This window comes from Lynx canadensis, chromosome A2, assembly GCF_007474595.2.
Source record: "Lynx canadensis isolate LIC74 chromosome A2, mLynCan4.pri.v2, whole genome shotgun sequence".
NCBI lineage: Eukaryota > Metazoa > Chordata > Mammalia > Carnivora > Felidae > Lynx > Lynx canadensis.
This window is the reverse complement of record NC_044304.2, coordinates 78,521,689-78,536,474: the sequence shown is the minus strand read 5'-3', so window position 1 is coordinate 78,536,474 and position 14,786 is coordinate 78,521,689. Positions and strand designations below refer to the sequence as shown.

General features: G+C 42.7%; 2 protein-coding genes across 3 annotated transcripts in view; one reads left to right on the top strand and one right to left on the bottom strand.

Moving 5' to 3' along the window:
- The window catches only part of RINT1 (RAD50 interactor 1), a 31,323-nt gene extending 27,410 nt beyond the window's left edge, over positions 1-3,913 (top strand). The window contains exons 13-15 of the mRNA XM_030307783.2: positions 1,646-1,826; positions 1,901-2,019; positions 2,952-3,913. Of these exons, the coding sequence (XP_030163643.1) occupies positions 1,646-1,826; positions 1,901-2,019; positions 2,952-3,144 (493 nt within the window). The 3' untranslated portion in view covers positions 3,145-3,913. The remainder of the gene's footprint in view (positions 1-1,645; positions 1,827-1,900; positions 2,020-2,951) is intronic.
- EFCAB10 (EF-hand calcium binding domain 10) lies at positions 3,249-14,067 on the bottom strand. 2 transcript variants are annotated; one of them, XM_030307785.1, is made up of 4 exons: positions 13,883-14,067; positions 5,124-5,288; positions 4,924-5,011; positions 3,249-3,326 (listed from the first exon to the last, which is right to left on the bottom strand). In XM_030307785.1, exons 1-4 carry the CDS (start codon positions 13,989-13,991, stop codon positions 3,290-3,292), a joined length of 399 nt encoding a protein of 132 aa, XP_030163645.1. In that variant the 5' UTR covers positions 13,992-14,067; the 3' UTR covers positions 3,249-3,289. The 2 variants fall into 2 exon arrangements, with proteins under 2 accessions (XP_030163645.1, XP_030163646.1); XM_030307786.1 differs by lacking the exon at positions 5,124-5,288 and having other exon boundaries at positions 13,883-14,027.
- Positions 14,068-14,786: the final 719 nt, after the last annotated feature.

The window sequence follows — 14,786 nt, the reverse complement described above, 5'->3', positions numbered from 1 at the left end:
CACTGACGGTGCGGGGCCTGCTTGGGATTCCCTCTCTCCCTCTCTTTCTGCCCCTCTTGCTCGCTCTCTCAAATAAATAAACTTAAAACACACACAAGAAACAGGTGTTGGTGAGCGTGTGGAGTAAAAGGAACCCTTGTGCACTGTTGGTGGGAATGCAAACTGGTGCAGCCGCTCTAGAAAGCAGTATGGAGTTTCCTCAAAAAGTTACCCCAAGATTCAGGAATCACACTACTGTGTATTTACCCAAAGAATATGAAAACACTAATTCAAAGGAATACATGCATTCCTATGTTTATGGCAGCATTATTTACAAGAGCCAAGATATGGAAGCAGCCCAAGTGTCCACTGATAGATGAATGAATAAAAAAAATGTGGTGTATATCTACAATGGAATATTATTCGGCCATAAAAAAATTTTGAAACCTTGCTATTTGCAACAGGGATGGAGCTAGAGAGTATTATGCTAAGCAAAATAAGTCAGTCAGAGAAAGACAAATACCATATGATGTCACTCATATGTGGAATTTAAGAGACATAACAAATGAACAAAGGAAAAAAAGAGGGAGGCAAACCAAGAAACAGACTCTTAACTACAGAGAACCAAATGATGGTTACCAGAGGGGAGGTGGGTGGAGGGATGGGTAAAATAGGTGATGGGGATTAAGGCGCGCACTTGGTGATGAAAATCAGGGATTAAAATAAAAACTTTAAAAAAGATTGAAAGATAATATATGCAAATTTCCAAGGTGTCTAGATAGCAGAGTTTGGCCTTTTGCTCTATAAACTTTTAACCATTTTTGATAGAAAGCTTTCTAAAATATATTCAGACATTTATTCAGTTTATTTATTCATCCTGAGAGAGAATCCCAAGCAGGCTCTGCACTGTCAGCACAGAGCCTGACATGGGGCTCAAAGCCATGAACCGGGAGATCACGACCTGAGCTGAAATCAAGAGTCAGAGACACTCAACCAACTGAGCCACGCAGGGGGCCCTGTTCAGACATTCTTAATCAGAATAAACTGATCCTAATTTAACCCTCAGATGTAGTTGTGACTACAGAGATAGTCACAACTGGTCTGGGATGTGGGGCTGAGTGGCCTGGTGCCCCAACAGTACTCTGCATGCATGCCTGCAGGGTACTCTGTATCCACCGACATGATTCTGTGGTCTCTGTCCCTTTCCCCACACTGCGTACTCTGTGAGAACAGGCAGGGTCTGTCTTCTCCAGCACAGTCCCCGTCACACCGAACATTTGTAATCCGTTTGCAAGTGTGCTTAGTCCCTGTTACTCTGCCGAAAACCAGAGCATAAAATTACCTGATGTCTTCAATGCTAATACATGTTACATTTTAACCACTTTGTAATTATTTCAGTAAGTCACATTAAGGAAATGATGTGTCATCCTCATTAAATAAGGGAGTATTTAATGGAGAACCAGTGTATCAATATAGTTATATTTATTTTCTGAGACGGCTTTTAATGTTGGGCTGTACATTTTGCTCTTATCCACCCAAGATGCCCCAGGACAGTGCACTTCCCCACATGTAAAATGATTGGTCACATCTCTAAAAGTACAAGGTTTTGAAGATTCCGTAGTAAAATGTAACGCGCTGCAGGCGGTGCGGTCTTGGTCCCTCGCAGGTGGCTGTCGCTGCCGTCGCAGTCGGAGCAGGCGGTGATGTCCCTGTCCAGCTCGGCCTGCCCGCTGCTGCTCACCGTGAGAGACCGCTTACTCCAGCTGGAGGAGCAGCTTTGCTTCTCCTTGTTCACAGTCTTCTGGCAGGTGCTTGTGGAGAAGCTGGATGTGTACATCTACCAAGAAGTAAGCAAGAGCGGGTGGCGTTCCGGGGCCCTGATGGCAAAGGCACGTGTGACACGAACTGCTCTTTGTTTCAGATCGTTCTTGCCAATCATTTCAACGAGGGAGGGGCAGCTCAGCTCCAGTTTGATATGAGTCGGAACCTGTTCCCCCTGTTCTCCCGATATTGCAAGAGGCCAGAAAATTACTTCAAACAGTAAGCTCAGAACTTAACAATGACTGTTGATGGCATCAAGCTTTACAGGATGTTGATTCCTCTTTTCACAGCCCTAGGGGCCCCGTGATGTGTGGTGGGATAAATAGAGCGTCAGCTAAAAATTGAAAACACTCATCAGGTACCCAGCTACTCTAAGGTGTGACCCATGACCCCCGTCCCCCTCAAATTTATCAGAACTGGATCTGAGTTATGGGCTGGGCTTTGTTCCCAGCATTGGTTTCATGCTTCTATTTGCCTGTTACTGGAGAGACAAATGGAAAATAAAGGCAAGTGCAGTTGTACCATAGTCAATAAATAGAAGAAATTAAAAATATGCCTGGTACCTAATAGTAGGCCAGGCATTAAGAAAGTGGTTTTCTTACATATTTATGTTGATTTTGGTTCTAAGCGTAACTATAAATGAATGTCAGAAAAATTCTTCAAACCATTTTTAGAATTATTGGTTTGAAATTTAAATTATTGGGGAGAGGAGTTTGAGATTATAAAGTAGTCCCTTTAAAGTTATTATAAAATGAAAAAATGATTTTTATTTTAGTAAGAGATCTGAATTTTTTTTTCTTTTTTATTAGTTTCTCTTCCCATATTGTAACCTACCTAAAGTCTTAGCCACATTTAATAGGCTATTATGTTAGTGTCAATATTACCTTTTGGTGAGTAACACACACATATGGAAAACAATGATCCTATCACATTATAGTAATCTAATGAAATAGAAACACTGTACGCATACATTGTCCTTACATGTTAAAAGAGCCAAATAATAAATCCATAAATACTTTCTAGAGAGGGATGTGGATTAGCAGTGCAGGGAAGCTGTTTAGTTTCTGAAGATGAAAATATTATGGAACAACGTGATGACACAGATAATGGATATCTCATTTCCCTCCTGTTTTTTTTTTTTTCTTAAACAGTGTCAAAGAAGCGTGTATTGTTTTGAATCTGAACATTGGCTCTGCCCTCCTTCTGAAAGACGTCCTGCAGTCAGCCTCAGGGCAGCCTCCTGCCACCGAGGCCTTAAACGAAGTTGGAATTTACAAACTGGCTCAACAAGATGTTGAGATTCTACTTAATTTGAGGACAAACTGGCCTAACACGGGAAAATAAAGCATCTTTTCTTGTTTTGGAGTTTTGGTGTTTAACAAAGAGGAGGCCAACTGGATGTCAAGTTATGTGACGAAGTTCTGAGTTAATGAAACTGGACAGTTGAAAACTTTATGGAATCATTTATTATCTTGGACTGATGGCATTATTAAAACGCTGCCCATATTTCCTCCATCCTCTTGTTCCTAAGAAAACAAAACCAGAAAACTCAGAAGTCATGAAAACTCCGAGTAATTCCATTTACAAATGTAAATGCTAAGTATGTCTGTTGAACAAGATACAAGAGCAGAGAATAATAAATTACAAGCAATTTTCAATTTCCTGTGCTAATTAAGGGAGACTGTTGTAGATAATCAAACACAGCAAATACATTAAAAAAAAAAATCACTTTAGAATATATGTTCATAATTGAAGTTCCCGTATCTGGTTTGGAAATTCACTGTCTTTCCTCTAAGAAAACATTATGAGGTGGTGACCAAAATAGAATTGCTCTCATATTCCACAAATGTCCTTACATTTAAAATCCTTCCTGATTCCATTCCAGGACAGTGGGCAGGCAGCCTTTTCTTTTGGATGAAACATTTCAGGCCAGGGCACTGTGTTTCAGTCTCTCCCCGGGGCAAGGATGGGAATTAAACAGTTTTTGTTTAATATTTATGTAACTAATAATGAGACGGGAATCTTAAACTTTCTTTTTTCTTTGACTTTTCCTTGGCTTTTTGGACTATGTTACATACCAATTTCTTGATTAATAAATCCTTAGAGAACAAAACATTTAAACAAATTGAATTACATTGGTTAGAGGCCTTCTACAACTATCAAATGTTATTCCAATTTTTTTGTTTTCTGATTCAGCATTTAGTTAGTACTTTTAAAGCTGTAATATAACTTGCATCTAAAATTGTCCTAGGGCCCCTGGATGGCTCAGGTGGTAGAGCATGCAACTCTTGATCTCAGGGTGGTGGGTTTGAGCCCCATACTGGGCATGGGGCCTGCTTAAATAAGTAAGTAAATAAATAAAACTGTCAGGCTGGCATGCAACCTATCCTATTTCTTTATTATTATTTTTTTACTTATGTGGGGAGGAATGGCAGAGAGGGAGGGAGGGAGAGAATCCCAAGCAGACTCCACTCTTTTGGCATGGCACGGATGTGGGGCTCGATCCTATGAACTGCAAGATCCGTGACATGAGCTGAAATCAAGAGTCGGACACTCGACTGAGCCACGTAGTCTCCCGTACTGTTTTTTGTTTGTTTGTTTGTTTTTAAATAAGCTCTACACCCAATGGGGGCTTGGACTCCTGATCCCAAGATCAAGAGTCACACATGCTCTACTGACTGAGTCAGCCAGGGGCCTCACAACATATACTGATGGTAAATACTTACCTGGTGATAAATAATTTTGAGGAAATGCTTTGAGAGAAATTCTATTACTCCATATTTTATACAGAAATTTCCCAACTAGGGATTTGGGCTCAGAACTTTTCTGTTAGTTCCAGCACACTGGGGCTTCTCCACCTCATTTTCTGAGAACTGCTGGGCTTTCCCACTGAGAAAAGAATGGAAGTGCCCCAGAAACTTCCTAATTCCAGCACCTTCTCCCTCTGCCGCCTGCCCCCAGTCTTGACATTTTGCTGTCACTCCTCGCTTTCTAGACAGCTGAAAGTTTCAAGGGACTGAAATGTTTCTGTCAAAAGGTAGGAACTTACGTTTTAAATTGTTTTCATTGTACTTTAAGTCATGCCGTATTATTTAAACATCAGTCACGTAAAAATAAACTTACACTTCACGTCTGAATTTATCCAGAGTTACTGCATGTCCATCATCTTTTAAAACTTCATCTGCAGTCAACAGACCCAGGGTTTTTAAGGCTGTAAAATCAGAATGAGAAGAAAGGAAAATTTACGAAGCGAGAATTATTTTCAGCTAGGGAAAGTTATGGAATGGCCACAAACTATTGCTTTAATTGAGATGATAACTGACCTTCTCTGTACTGCACGAACGATATGGTGCCTTTATTCGAAGTGTCCATCATCTCAAACATAGACACAATGTTAGAATGATCCATAAAGAAAGGAAAAGCCAAGCCTGTCATTTTGGCAATTCTCAGTCGTTCCAATACAGATATTAAATACTCTCTTGGTTTTTCTGCAAGAGAATAGTGCCAATTCTTTCCAATATAAAATTAAGATATATCACAAGTAGAAACAGTCATTTAACAATTATTAAATAACTATGTTCAAGGTATTGTAATAGGCACTGGGGACACAGGCCTTGCTTACAAGAAAAGCAAGACATCGAACAATTAATTATGTATATAAGTGTTCTGCAGAGATGGGACCTGGGCTTTTTTTTTCCCAACTCCTCAGGTGATTCTAATTTGCAGATAAGAGTAGAAAAGCAACAAAAAGGAAGAGCATGATGCAGGGAAGAAGGCAGCCAGCTAAAAGAAGCGATAAAATATAAATAAAAACAGGGGCTCTTGGATTAATTAATACCCTCTTCCAGGGGCGCCTGGGTGGCGCAGTCGGTTAAGCGTCCGACTTCAGCCAGGTCACGATCTCGCGGTCCGTGAGTTCGAGCCCCGCGTCAGGCTCTGGGCTGATGGCTCAGAGCCTGGAGCCTGTTTCCGATTCTGTGTCTCCCTCTCTCTCTGCCCCTCGCCCGTTCATGCTCTGTCTCTCTCTGTCCCAAAAATAAATAAACGTTGAAAAAAAAAATTTAATACCCTCTTCCAATTAGGAAGCATGAATGTTCTTTTTTTTTTTATTTTAAACTTTTTTTTTAATGTTTATTTATTTTTAAGAGAGAGAGAGAAGGAGATAGAGCATGAGCAAGGGAGGGGCAGAGAGAGAGGGAGAGACAGTCTCCGAAGCAGGCTCCAGGCTCTGAGCTGTCAGCACAGAGCCTGATATGGGGCTCGAACTCATGAGCTGTGAGATCATGACCTGAGCTGAAGTCAGACACTTAACCGACTGAGCCACCCAGGTGCCCCATCTTTTTTTTTTTTTTGAGAGAGAGAGGGTGCAAGCAAGGGGGAGAGAGAGAGAGAGAGAGAGAGAGAGAGAGAGAGACGCGCACAGAAGTGGCTCACCCAAAACAGGACTCGAACTCACGAACCGTGAGATCATGACCCGAGGTGAAGTCCGATGCTTAACCGGCCGAGCCAGCCACACACCCATGAATGTTCATTTCTAACATAAAAGCAGTATTTTGGATAAGCAGGCCATCTTTCATTTAAGCAATACGAAAGATAAAAAATGAAGATCCACTTTACAGAAATAATGCAGGTCAGTTATGATGAAAAGAAGCCAAGAGAAGGTGCAGCAGCTTAGGTGAGTGCCACTCACTACACACACTATGCACACACACCACACACACAGTAGTGTGTGTATATATGTATGTTTGTATATATATAAACGTGTGTATATACAAAATTCTTTAAATTTGTTTTTCTCATTGGGAATTTCATAAATATACAAAAGCAGGAAAGTAAAATGAACCTGTCACCAACTTTTAACTGTTAAAATTTGTGGCCAGTCTAGGGGCACCTGGGTGGCTCAGTCAGTTGAGTGTCAGACTCTTGATTTCAGCTCAGGTCATGATCTCGCGGTTCAGGAGTTGGAGCCCTGCATTCGGCTCTGCACGGACAGTGCGGAGCCTGCTTGGGATTCTCTCTCTCCCTCTCTCTCTCTCTCACAAAATAAATAAACTTAAAATAAATTTTAAAAAATTGTGGCCAGTCTTATTTCACCATCATCTCATCCAGGTCCCCTTTTCCTGTATTATTCTGCAGTAAATCACAGTGATCATATTTCATTAATAAATATTTGAGCGTACATCTCTGAAAGAGAAGGACTTCTTTTGAGATACAACTGACATGTAACATTGTGTAAGTTTATATAACATGTTGATTTGATACATTTATATTTCGTAATATGATTGCCATTGCAGCATTAGCTAACACCTTCATCACATCACATAATTATTATTTCTTTTTAGGGGTGGGAATAATTAAGATAGAGTCTCTTGGCAAGTTTGATATTTATGATACAGTAATATTGTCTGTCAGCACTATGCTGTGCATTAGGTTTCCAAGACTTCTTTACAGCTGCAAGTCTGTACCCTTCCACAACATCTCTCCTACTCCCACCCCCACTCATTGTTCTACTCTGTTTTTACAACTTTGGCTTTTTCAGATTCCACATACAAGTGATAGCATGCAGTGTTTGTCTGACTTAGCTCACTTAGCATATCCTCAAGGGCCGTCCATGTTGCACATGGCAGGATTTCTTTCTTTCTCACGGCTGAATAATATTCCATTGTATAAACATAGCACATCTTCATCATCCATCCATCTGTAGACAGACACTTAGGCTGTTTCCATAGCTTGGCTCCTGTGAATAATGCTACATAAACATGAGAGTGCAGGTATCTCTTTGAGATCCTGTTTTCATTGCCTTTGGATATATACCCAGAAGTGGAATTGCTGGAGCACATGGTAGTTCTGTTTTCATTTTTTTTGAGGAACCCCCATGTTTTCCACAGTAGCTATACCAATTTACATTGCTACCAACAGTGCACAAGAGTTCCTTTTTCTCCACGTTCTCACTTGTTATCTTTGCCTCTGGGATGATAGCCATTCTAACAGGTGTGAGGTGATATTTATTTGCATTTCCCTGATGATTAGTGACGTTAAGCATCATTTTATGTACCTGCTGGCCTTCTGTGTGTCTTCCTTGGGAAAATGTCTAGTTCCTCTGCCCATTTTTAAAAATGTTTATTTATTTATTTTAGTAATGGCTACACCCAAGGTGGGGCTCAAACTCCTAACCCTGAGATCAGGAGCAGGGTGCTCTTCTGACTGAGCCAGCCAGGCAGCTCCCACTGCCCATTTTTTAATAAGATTTTTCTTTGTTATTGAGTTGTAGGAGTTCTTTCTATATTTCAGATATTATCTGACGCATAGTTTGCAAATACTTTCTCCCATTCTGTAGGCTGCGTTTTCATTTTGTTGATTCTTTCCTTGTGGTGCAGAAGCTTGTAAGTTTGATGTGGTCCCAGTTGTTGATTTTTCATCTTGCTATTTGTGCTTTTGCTGTCATATCCAAAAAATAATTGCTAAGACTTGTGTCAAGGAGCTTCTCCCTAGGTTTTCTTCTAGGAGTTTTATGGTATCAGGTTTTATGTTTAAGTCTTTGATCCATTTTGAGTTCGTTTTTGTGGGCGGTATAAGATAGGGATCCAATTTTATTGTTCTGCATGTGGTTACCCAGTTTTCCCAATATCCTTTGTTGAAGAGGGAACTTTTTTCTTTTTCCATTACCGTAATGCCATTACCACAATACCATTCATACATTAAAAAAATTTTTTTAATACCTCCATATAGCCAGGCAGTAATATTTCCAGTTGTCTCACAAATTTTATTAATTGTGAACACTTCTTAAAAATAAAAAAAAAATAGCAGTGGCTCATTCAGTTAAGCCTCCAACTCTTGATCTCAGCTGAGGTCATGATCTCATGGTTCTGGGATCAAGCCCTGCATCAGGCTCTGCACTAACAGTGCAGAGCCTGCTTGGGATTCTCTCTCTCCCTCTCTCTGCCCCTCCCCTGCACACGCGCACTCTCTCTCTCTCTCAAAATAAATAAATAAATAAATAAATAAATAAATAAATAAATAAATAAATCTTTTAAAACATTTTAGAAAGTAAAAGTAAAAACACTTTTATTCAAATAGTATTCACATATTGTGATTATGTTTTTAAATCTCTCTTGTGCCTTTTCGTACAAATTTTAGTAGACTACAGAAACAAATGGGTCACTAAAGGCAATCACATCATGTATGTAGTCTTCGGTTGCTTCTCCCTGAGCCGTCTATCAAATTCAGAAAGAGAAAAAAGGCCAATTTCAAATTTCAATTCACTGCATTTCTTTCTAAGGATAGAGTAAGTAAATAATTCTAAGGGAACTAGGTGTGTTATTACTGTATATCCCTTAGACTCCACGAGATGCTATAATGTTCAGGTCTGGAGTCTATAATTTATACTCTGCCTGCTTCTACAAATGTTTTGGGGTCGCCTGGGTGGCTCAGTCAGTTAAGCGTCCAACTTTGGCTCAGGTCATGATCTCGCGGTTTGTGGGTTCGAGCCCCGTGTCGGGCTCTGTGCTGGAAGCTTGGAGCCTGGAGCCTGCTTCAGATTCTGTGTCTCCCTCCCTCTCTGTTCCTCCCCTGCTCGCACTGTGTCTTTTTCTCTCTCTCTCTCAAAAATAAATATTTTCTAAAAATTAAAAAAAAATGTTTTGAAATAATAGATGTAACTTTTTAAAGAAAAGATAATAGATGTAACTTTTTAAAAGATTTTTATTATTTTTATTTTTTAAATGGTTTATTTATTTTGAGAGAGAGAGCGAGCTCATGCACAATCAGGGGAGGGGCAGGTGGCGGGGCGGGCAGAAAGAATCCCAAGCAGGCTCTGCACTGTCGGTACAGAGCCTGACAAGGGGTTTTGATCCCACGAACCATAAAATCATGACCTGAGCCAAAATCAAGACTCGGATGCTTAACCAACTGAGCCACCCAAAGCACCCCTAAAGATTTTATTTTTAAGTAATCTCTCCACCCAACATGGGGCTTGAACTCACACCCCCAAGATCAAGCATCGCAGGCTCCACCAACTCTGCCAGGCAGGTGGCCCTAAAGAAATAACTTTAAAACATGAAGGGAAGATCCAAAGGTTACTAACCACCTAAGTTACATCAATGTCAGCTGATAATAACAATCAGTTCTTCAAGGGGGACAAACCTCAAGTTCCACATCTTAATAATCGCAGCTAACGTTTATTGAGCCCTCTCTACGTGCCTAGTGTTCTTCATAACAGCCCCTTGCCAAGGCCCAGAGCTAGGATGAATCCAGGCAATGTGCCTCCCAAAGCTGTGGGCTTTACTGCGCTCCACTGACTTAAATATACGAAGCATCTGGAACGCCCAAACCTAGTCCACCATGACGGTTTCTACTGAACTTTTCTTCTCCATCACTCTCAGATATATCTTATCCTCACTTACGATTCCACAGCAGCATCTCTCATCTGGGTTACTACAACTGCCTCCTGTCTAAAAATGAAATTCTAATTTTATTAAAGGCACCCCCTAAGCACGTATACTCGCTCCTTCCATAGCACAGAATGGTCACTGCAAAGTGGCTGTGAAGCCAGGGGCTCTGTTTCCCAGTACAGTCTAGGCGAGGCCACGTTTTCCTACCACATGACTTCAGGTTATGCTAGGTTTGGGCGTTAAATGAGTTATAAAAATCTGCAGGTTTCCAGGGCTTTTAGAATTTTGGAGTTGAGGATGTGGGATTGTGGACCTGCTCCCTCGATATAACAATCAAATCAAACTGTCTAGTCTTATTTTCCATAAATCCCTTACAATCCAGGGTTTTGACACTGGGATACCTGTCATTGTGCCAGAGGCTTCATAAGGACCCGAGACAAACACAGTATTTCTTTCTAGAATCAATCCTACTCTGATAATATGAAATATTTACATTAAGAAAGAGATATGTCTTGGGGCACTGGGTGGCTCAGTCGGTTGGGCGTCTGACTTCAGCTCAGGTCATGATCTCACCGCTTGTGAGTTCAAGCCCCACGGTCGGGCTCTGTGCTGACAGCTCAGAGCCTGGGGCCTTTTCAGATTCTGTGTCTTTCTCTGTCTCTCTCTCTCTCTGCCCCTCCCCCACTCACAGTCTCTCCCTGTCTCTCAAAAATAAACATTTAAAAAAATAAAAAAATAATAATAAAAAGAAACGAATATATCTGTAGAAAAATGAAACTTGGACATTTTTAGGGTAAAAGAAGTGACTCCAAAGAAATGTGTTATTCAGCATCAGGCTAAGGTCTCAGACACCAAAGGTACAAGTCCCCTCTCCTCTGCCATTAGGGGGCCTTGTGCAGGGAACTTTGAAGGGCACTGATATGCATTCTGAACGTCAGCCAAACCCTCCTTAGCTTTTCCTCAGTGTTTCTTCACCTGTCCTTTTCTCCACCCTGCCTCACCCCCTTTGGCATTTGTAGAGATGTTTCAAGAAGTTCATATTGTTAGAGTGGGTAACAGCATCTCAGTTTCTTACACTGATCATTATTTAAGTTATGATTATATGGGGCGCCTGGGTGGCTCAGTCGGTTTAAGCGTCTGACTTCGACTCAGGTCATGATCTCTCAGTCCGTGGGTTCCAGTCCCACATTGGGCTCTGTGCTGACAGCTCAGAGCCTGGAGCCTGCTTCGGATTCTGTGTCCCCCTCTTCCTCTCCGCTCCCCAGCTCATGCTCTTTCTCTATCTCTAATAAATAAATAAACGTTAAAAAAATTTAAATTGTGATTGTAATGGGGATTATGGTATTAATGTGTAACTACTCCCAGACTCCCCCTTCCTTATCCTCTGCTGCTAAGAGAATTTGTCTTTATCTGAGATTCTCTTCCCCCCACCCTGCCTTCCACAGAATTCTGTTTTTGCCAGATGGGTTCAAAGCCTTTTAAATTAAAGGAGAAAAATCAATCCTTGAGATACTCTACTGGTTGACACAATAAAGAGCTAGAGAGAAAAAGGACAGGAAAAAAGGAGGAGACAGAAAAAAATCTACAAATTAAAAAAGACCACAAAGCACCTAGTACAGTGAATTAGAAACAAACAAAACAACCCCCCTTTAAGGCATATAAACATTTAGAACACCAGGGATAAAGTAAAAAGACAAACCTAAAGACTTCCAGATGAAGAAAACATGCCTTATATTAAACAGATCAAGAATCTGATGACATCATGATATCAGACTCTTCAGAGGAACAGTGGCAATTAGAAGACAATGGAACAACGCCCTCCAAGTTCTGAGGGCAGTATTTTCTAACCAAGAATTGTATCCACCCTGGTTATCATCATGTTTGAGAATAGGATGAGACATTTTCATATATGCTCCAACAAAGCACAGCCTCTCAAGGAGCCGCTCACTAGAGGATGTTCCCCTAGAGAAAGGGGAAAAAAGCAAAAAAAAAAAAAAAAAAAAAAAAAAAAAAGGAGGAGGCCCAAGCACCACAAAACAGCCTTTAGGGGCACCTGGGTGGCTCAGTGGACTAAGCATCAGACTTCGGCTCACGTCATGATCTCACAGTTCATGGGTTAGAGCCCCATGTGGGCTCTGTTCTGACAGCTCAGAGCCTGACGCCTGCTTTGGATTCTGTGTCTCCTTCTCTCTCTCTGCCCCTACCCTGCTGGCGCTCTCTCTCTCTCAAAAATAAAAAAAAAATTTTTTTTTTAAATCAAAAAAAAAAAAAAAAAGATGGGGCTTTAAGTGCAGGAGACAGGTGAAGTGGATTAGGATCAGAGTGAGGGAAAACCCTGAATCACAGCTGAACGGCAGGGCAGTTGAGCGATCATCCAGACGAGAGCAGGCAGAGAGCTGGGGGAGGCCCTGGGGGTGTGGACTGGATGAACGTAAATGTACTGGGAGGACATCTATGCTTGTGACAGCAAGGGGATATCGATGAATTGGCGACAATTGCAAAGACAATTTAAGTAAACATTTAAAATGTAGTATTATTGGGGCGCCTGGGTGGCGCAGTCGGTTAAGCGTCCGACTTCAGCCAGGTCACGATCTCGCGGTCCGTGAGTTCGAGCCCCGCATCAGGCTCTGGGCTGATGGCTCAGAGCCTGGAGCCTGTTTCCGATTCTGTGTCTCCCTCTCTCTCTGCCCCTCCCCCATTCATGCTCTGTCTCTCTCTGTCCCAAAAATAAATAAAAACGTTGAAAAAAAAATTAAAAAAAATAAAATGTAGTATTATTAATTTCAGGGAGAACAAAGGAAATACAATCATAGCATACTACGTGGATTAGCTGTGGATATTTGCCTAATAATAATGTGATAATGGTCACACCAAAATTGAATTCTAACTTTCTTGGGAAATTGGAGATGAGTGGGAACAGGTGTGAGTGCGTGTGTGTGTGCGCGAGCGTGCACACGTGGGTGCAGGTGTGTAAGAGAGTTAAAAGTTTCATCTTCCATAGTATAAAGCTAAGCCTAAACCTAGGGTGCGGGGGGCACTAGTAAGTAGCAGTGCAAGTCTGTGAGTTAGAAATATCAAGGTAAATAGCTAAACGAATGGGAAATCAGTTCGTCTGTAGAGTGGGAATCTGGGACATGGAGGGAAATGCCGTTATTCATGATAAGCCTTGGAGTGGCTTTTGATTTTTAAACCCCATACGTATACTTTTATAAAAACCAAAATGAAACATCTGTTGGTTGCCAGGCATAGGGCTAATTTGTATACTACTCATTTAATCTCCCCCACGTGTCCATAAAATGGGTACTATTATTTCCATTTTCCAGAAGAGGAGACTCAAGGGCAGGCTTGCGCCCACACGCACGTAGTACTAAGCAGGCCCCTCCTTGAAGCCTCTCTCCCACCAGCCACAAGCCTCCACCTGTGTGAGCGCCGCGCACCTGGCTAGTGGTGGGCACACAGAAGCCGTTCAGGAAGTACTTGTTTGAGGACCACAGCGTTAGTTGGCAGAACGGCTCAAGTCGCCGAGATATAGGGGAGAGTGTGCGCGTGGAGGTGGGGGTACTGGAGAGGGGAGCCGGCCGGCGGCTGCGCGGGCGCGGAGGGATGGCGGTACTGGGAATTTCTGGCAACCGCTCCGCGCCGGGAGGCGGAGGCGGTGGGACAGAAAGCCGAGCGGTGGTAAAGACTCTTACCTGGCCGGAAAAAGAGCAGGGTGCTGGTGAGATAGTTCAGCAACTCCATAATCCGATGTTCTTCCAAATAATCCCTGGCCTCCTGCTCTCTGCTGCCGCGGGCCTGCATGGCTCTGCGTGGCGCCGTTGCTAGGCGACCCGGCAGCGCCTGGCCGTTCGGCCCCGCCCCCTGCGCCCGACGCGGTCACGTGACGCGCCTCTCTTGAAGGCGACCTGGACAGGGAGTTCTACACTTCACCACCAGGAGGAAGCTGGGGGCACCGATGGGGTGGGGCCTATGCGGAGGCTGAGGGTGACCGGTGCACAGCCCCTTGCGGGCCGATAGTCCGCTTCTCCCACCCCCCATCCCCCAGGGCTGAGGGCGGGCCAGATTGTCTTTTCCTGTTTTTGTCTGGTGCTCAGTACTTGTTGATCCAATGAATGAGACCTCACGTGGTAATTAACAGGATGAACTAATAACGGAAGGAACTTGTGCGATTCTGGAGGCTACGGTGTTGTTGTTGTTGTTGTTTTTTTTAAAGTTTATTATTTTGAGACAGTGCATGCAAGTGGGGGAGGGGCAGAGAGAGAATGATCGAGAATCCCAAGCAGGCTCCGCACCACCACACCACCAGCGTAGAGCTCCTCCAGCGGCCAGAACTCACAAACAGGGAGATCTCGATGAGCCCAAGTCTGACAGTCTGAGGCTTAACCCACTGAACCCCCACCAAGCGCACCCGCCCGCCACCCGTGGAGAGTTCTAAGTACCATCTTTGGTGTGAGCAGCTTGTAGCACAGCGTTGGCAATGGGGCAGGAAGGTAGCCCATTTTCTCCACTGGATCGTCGGTCAGGACACATGCTGGGATCCTGAGCTCCAACATCTTTGCTGCTTAACTAGGCTGCGTGGAGTTGGTCTTATCTGAG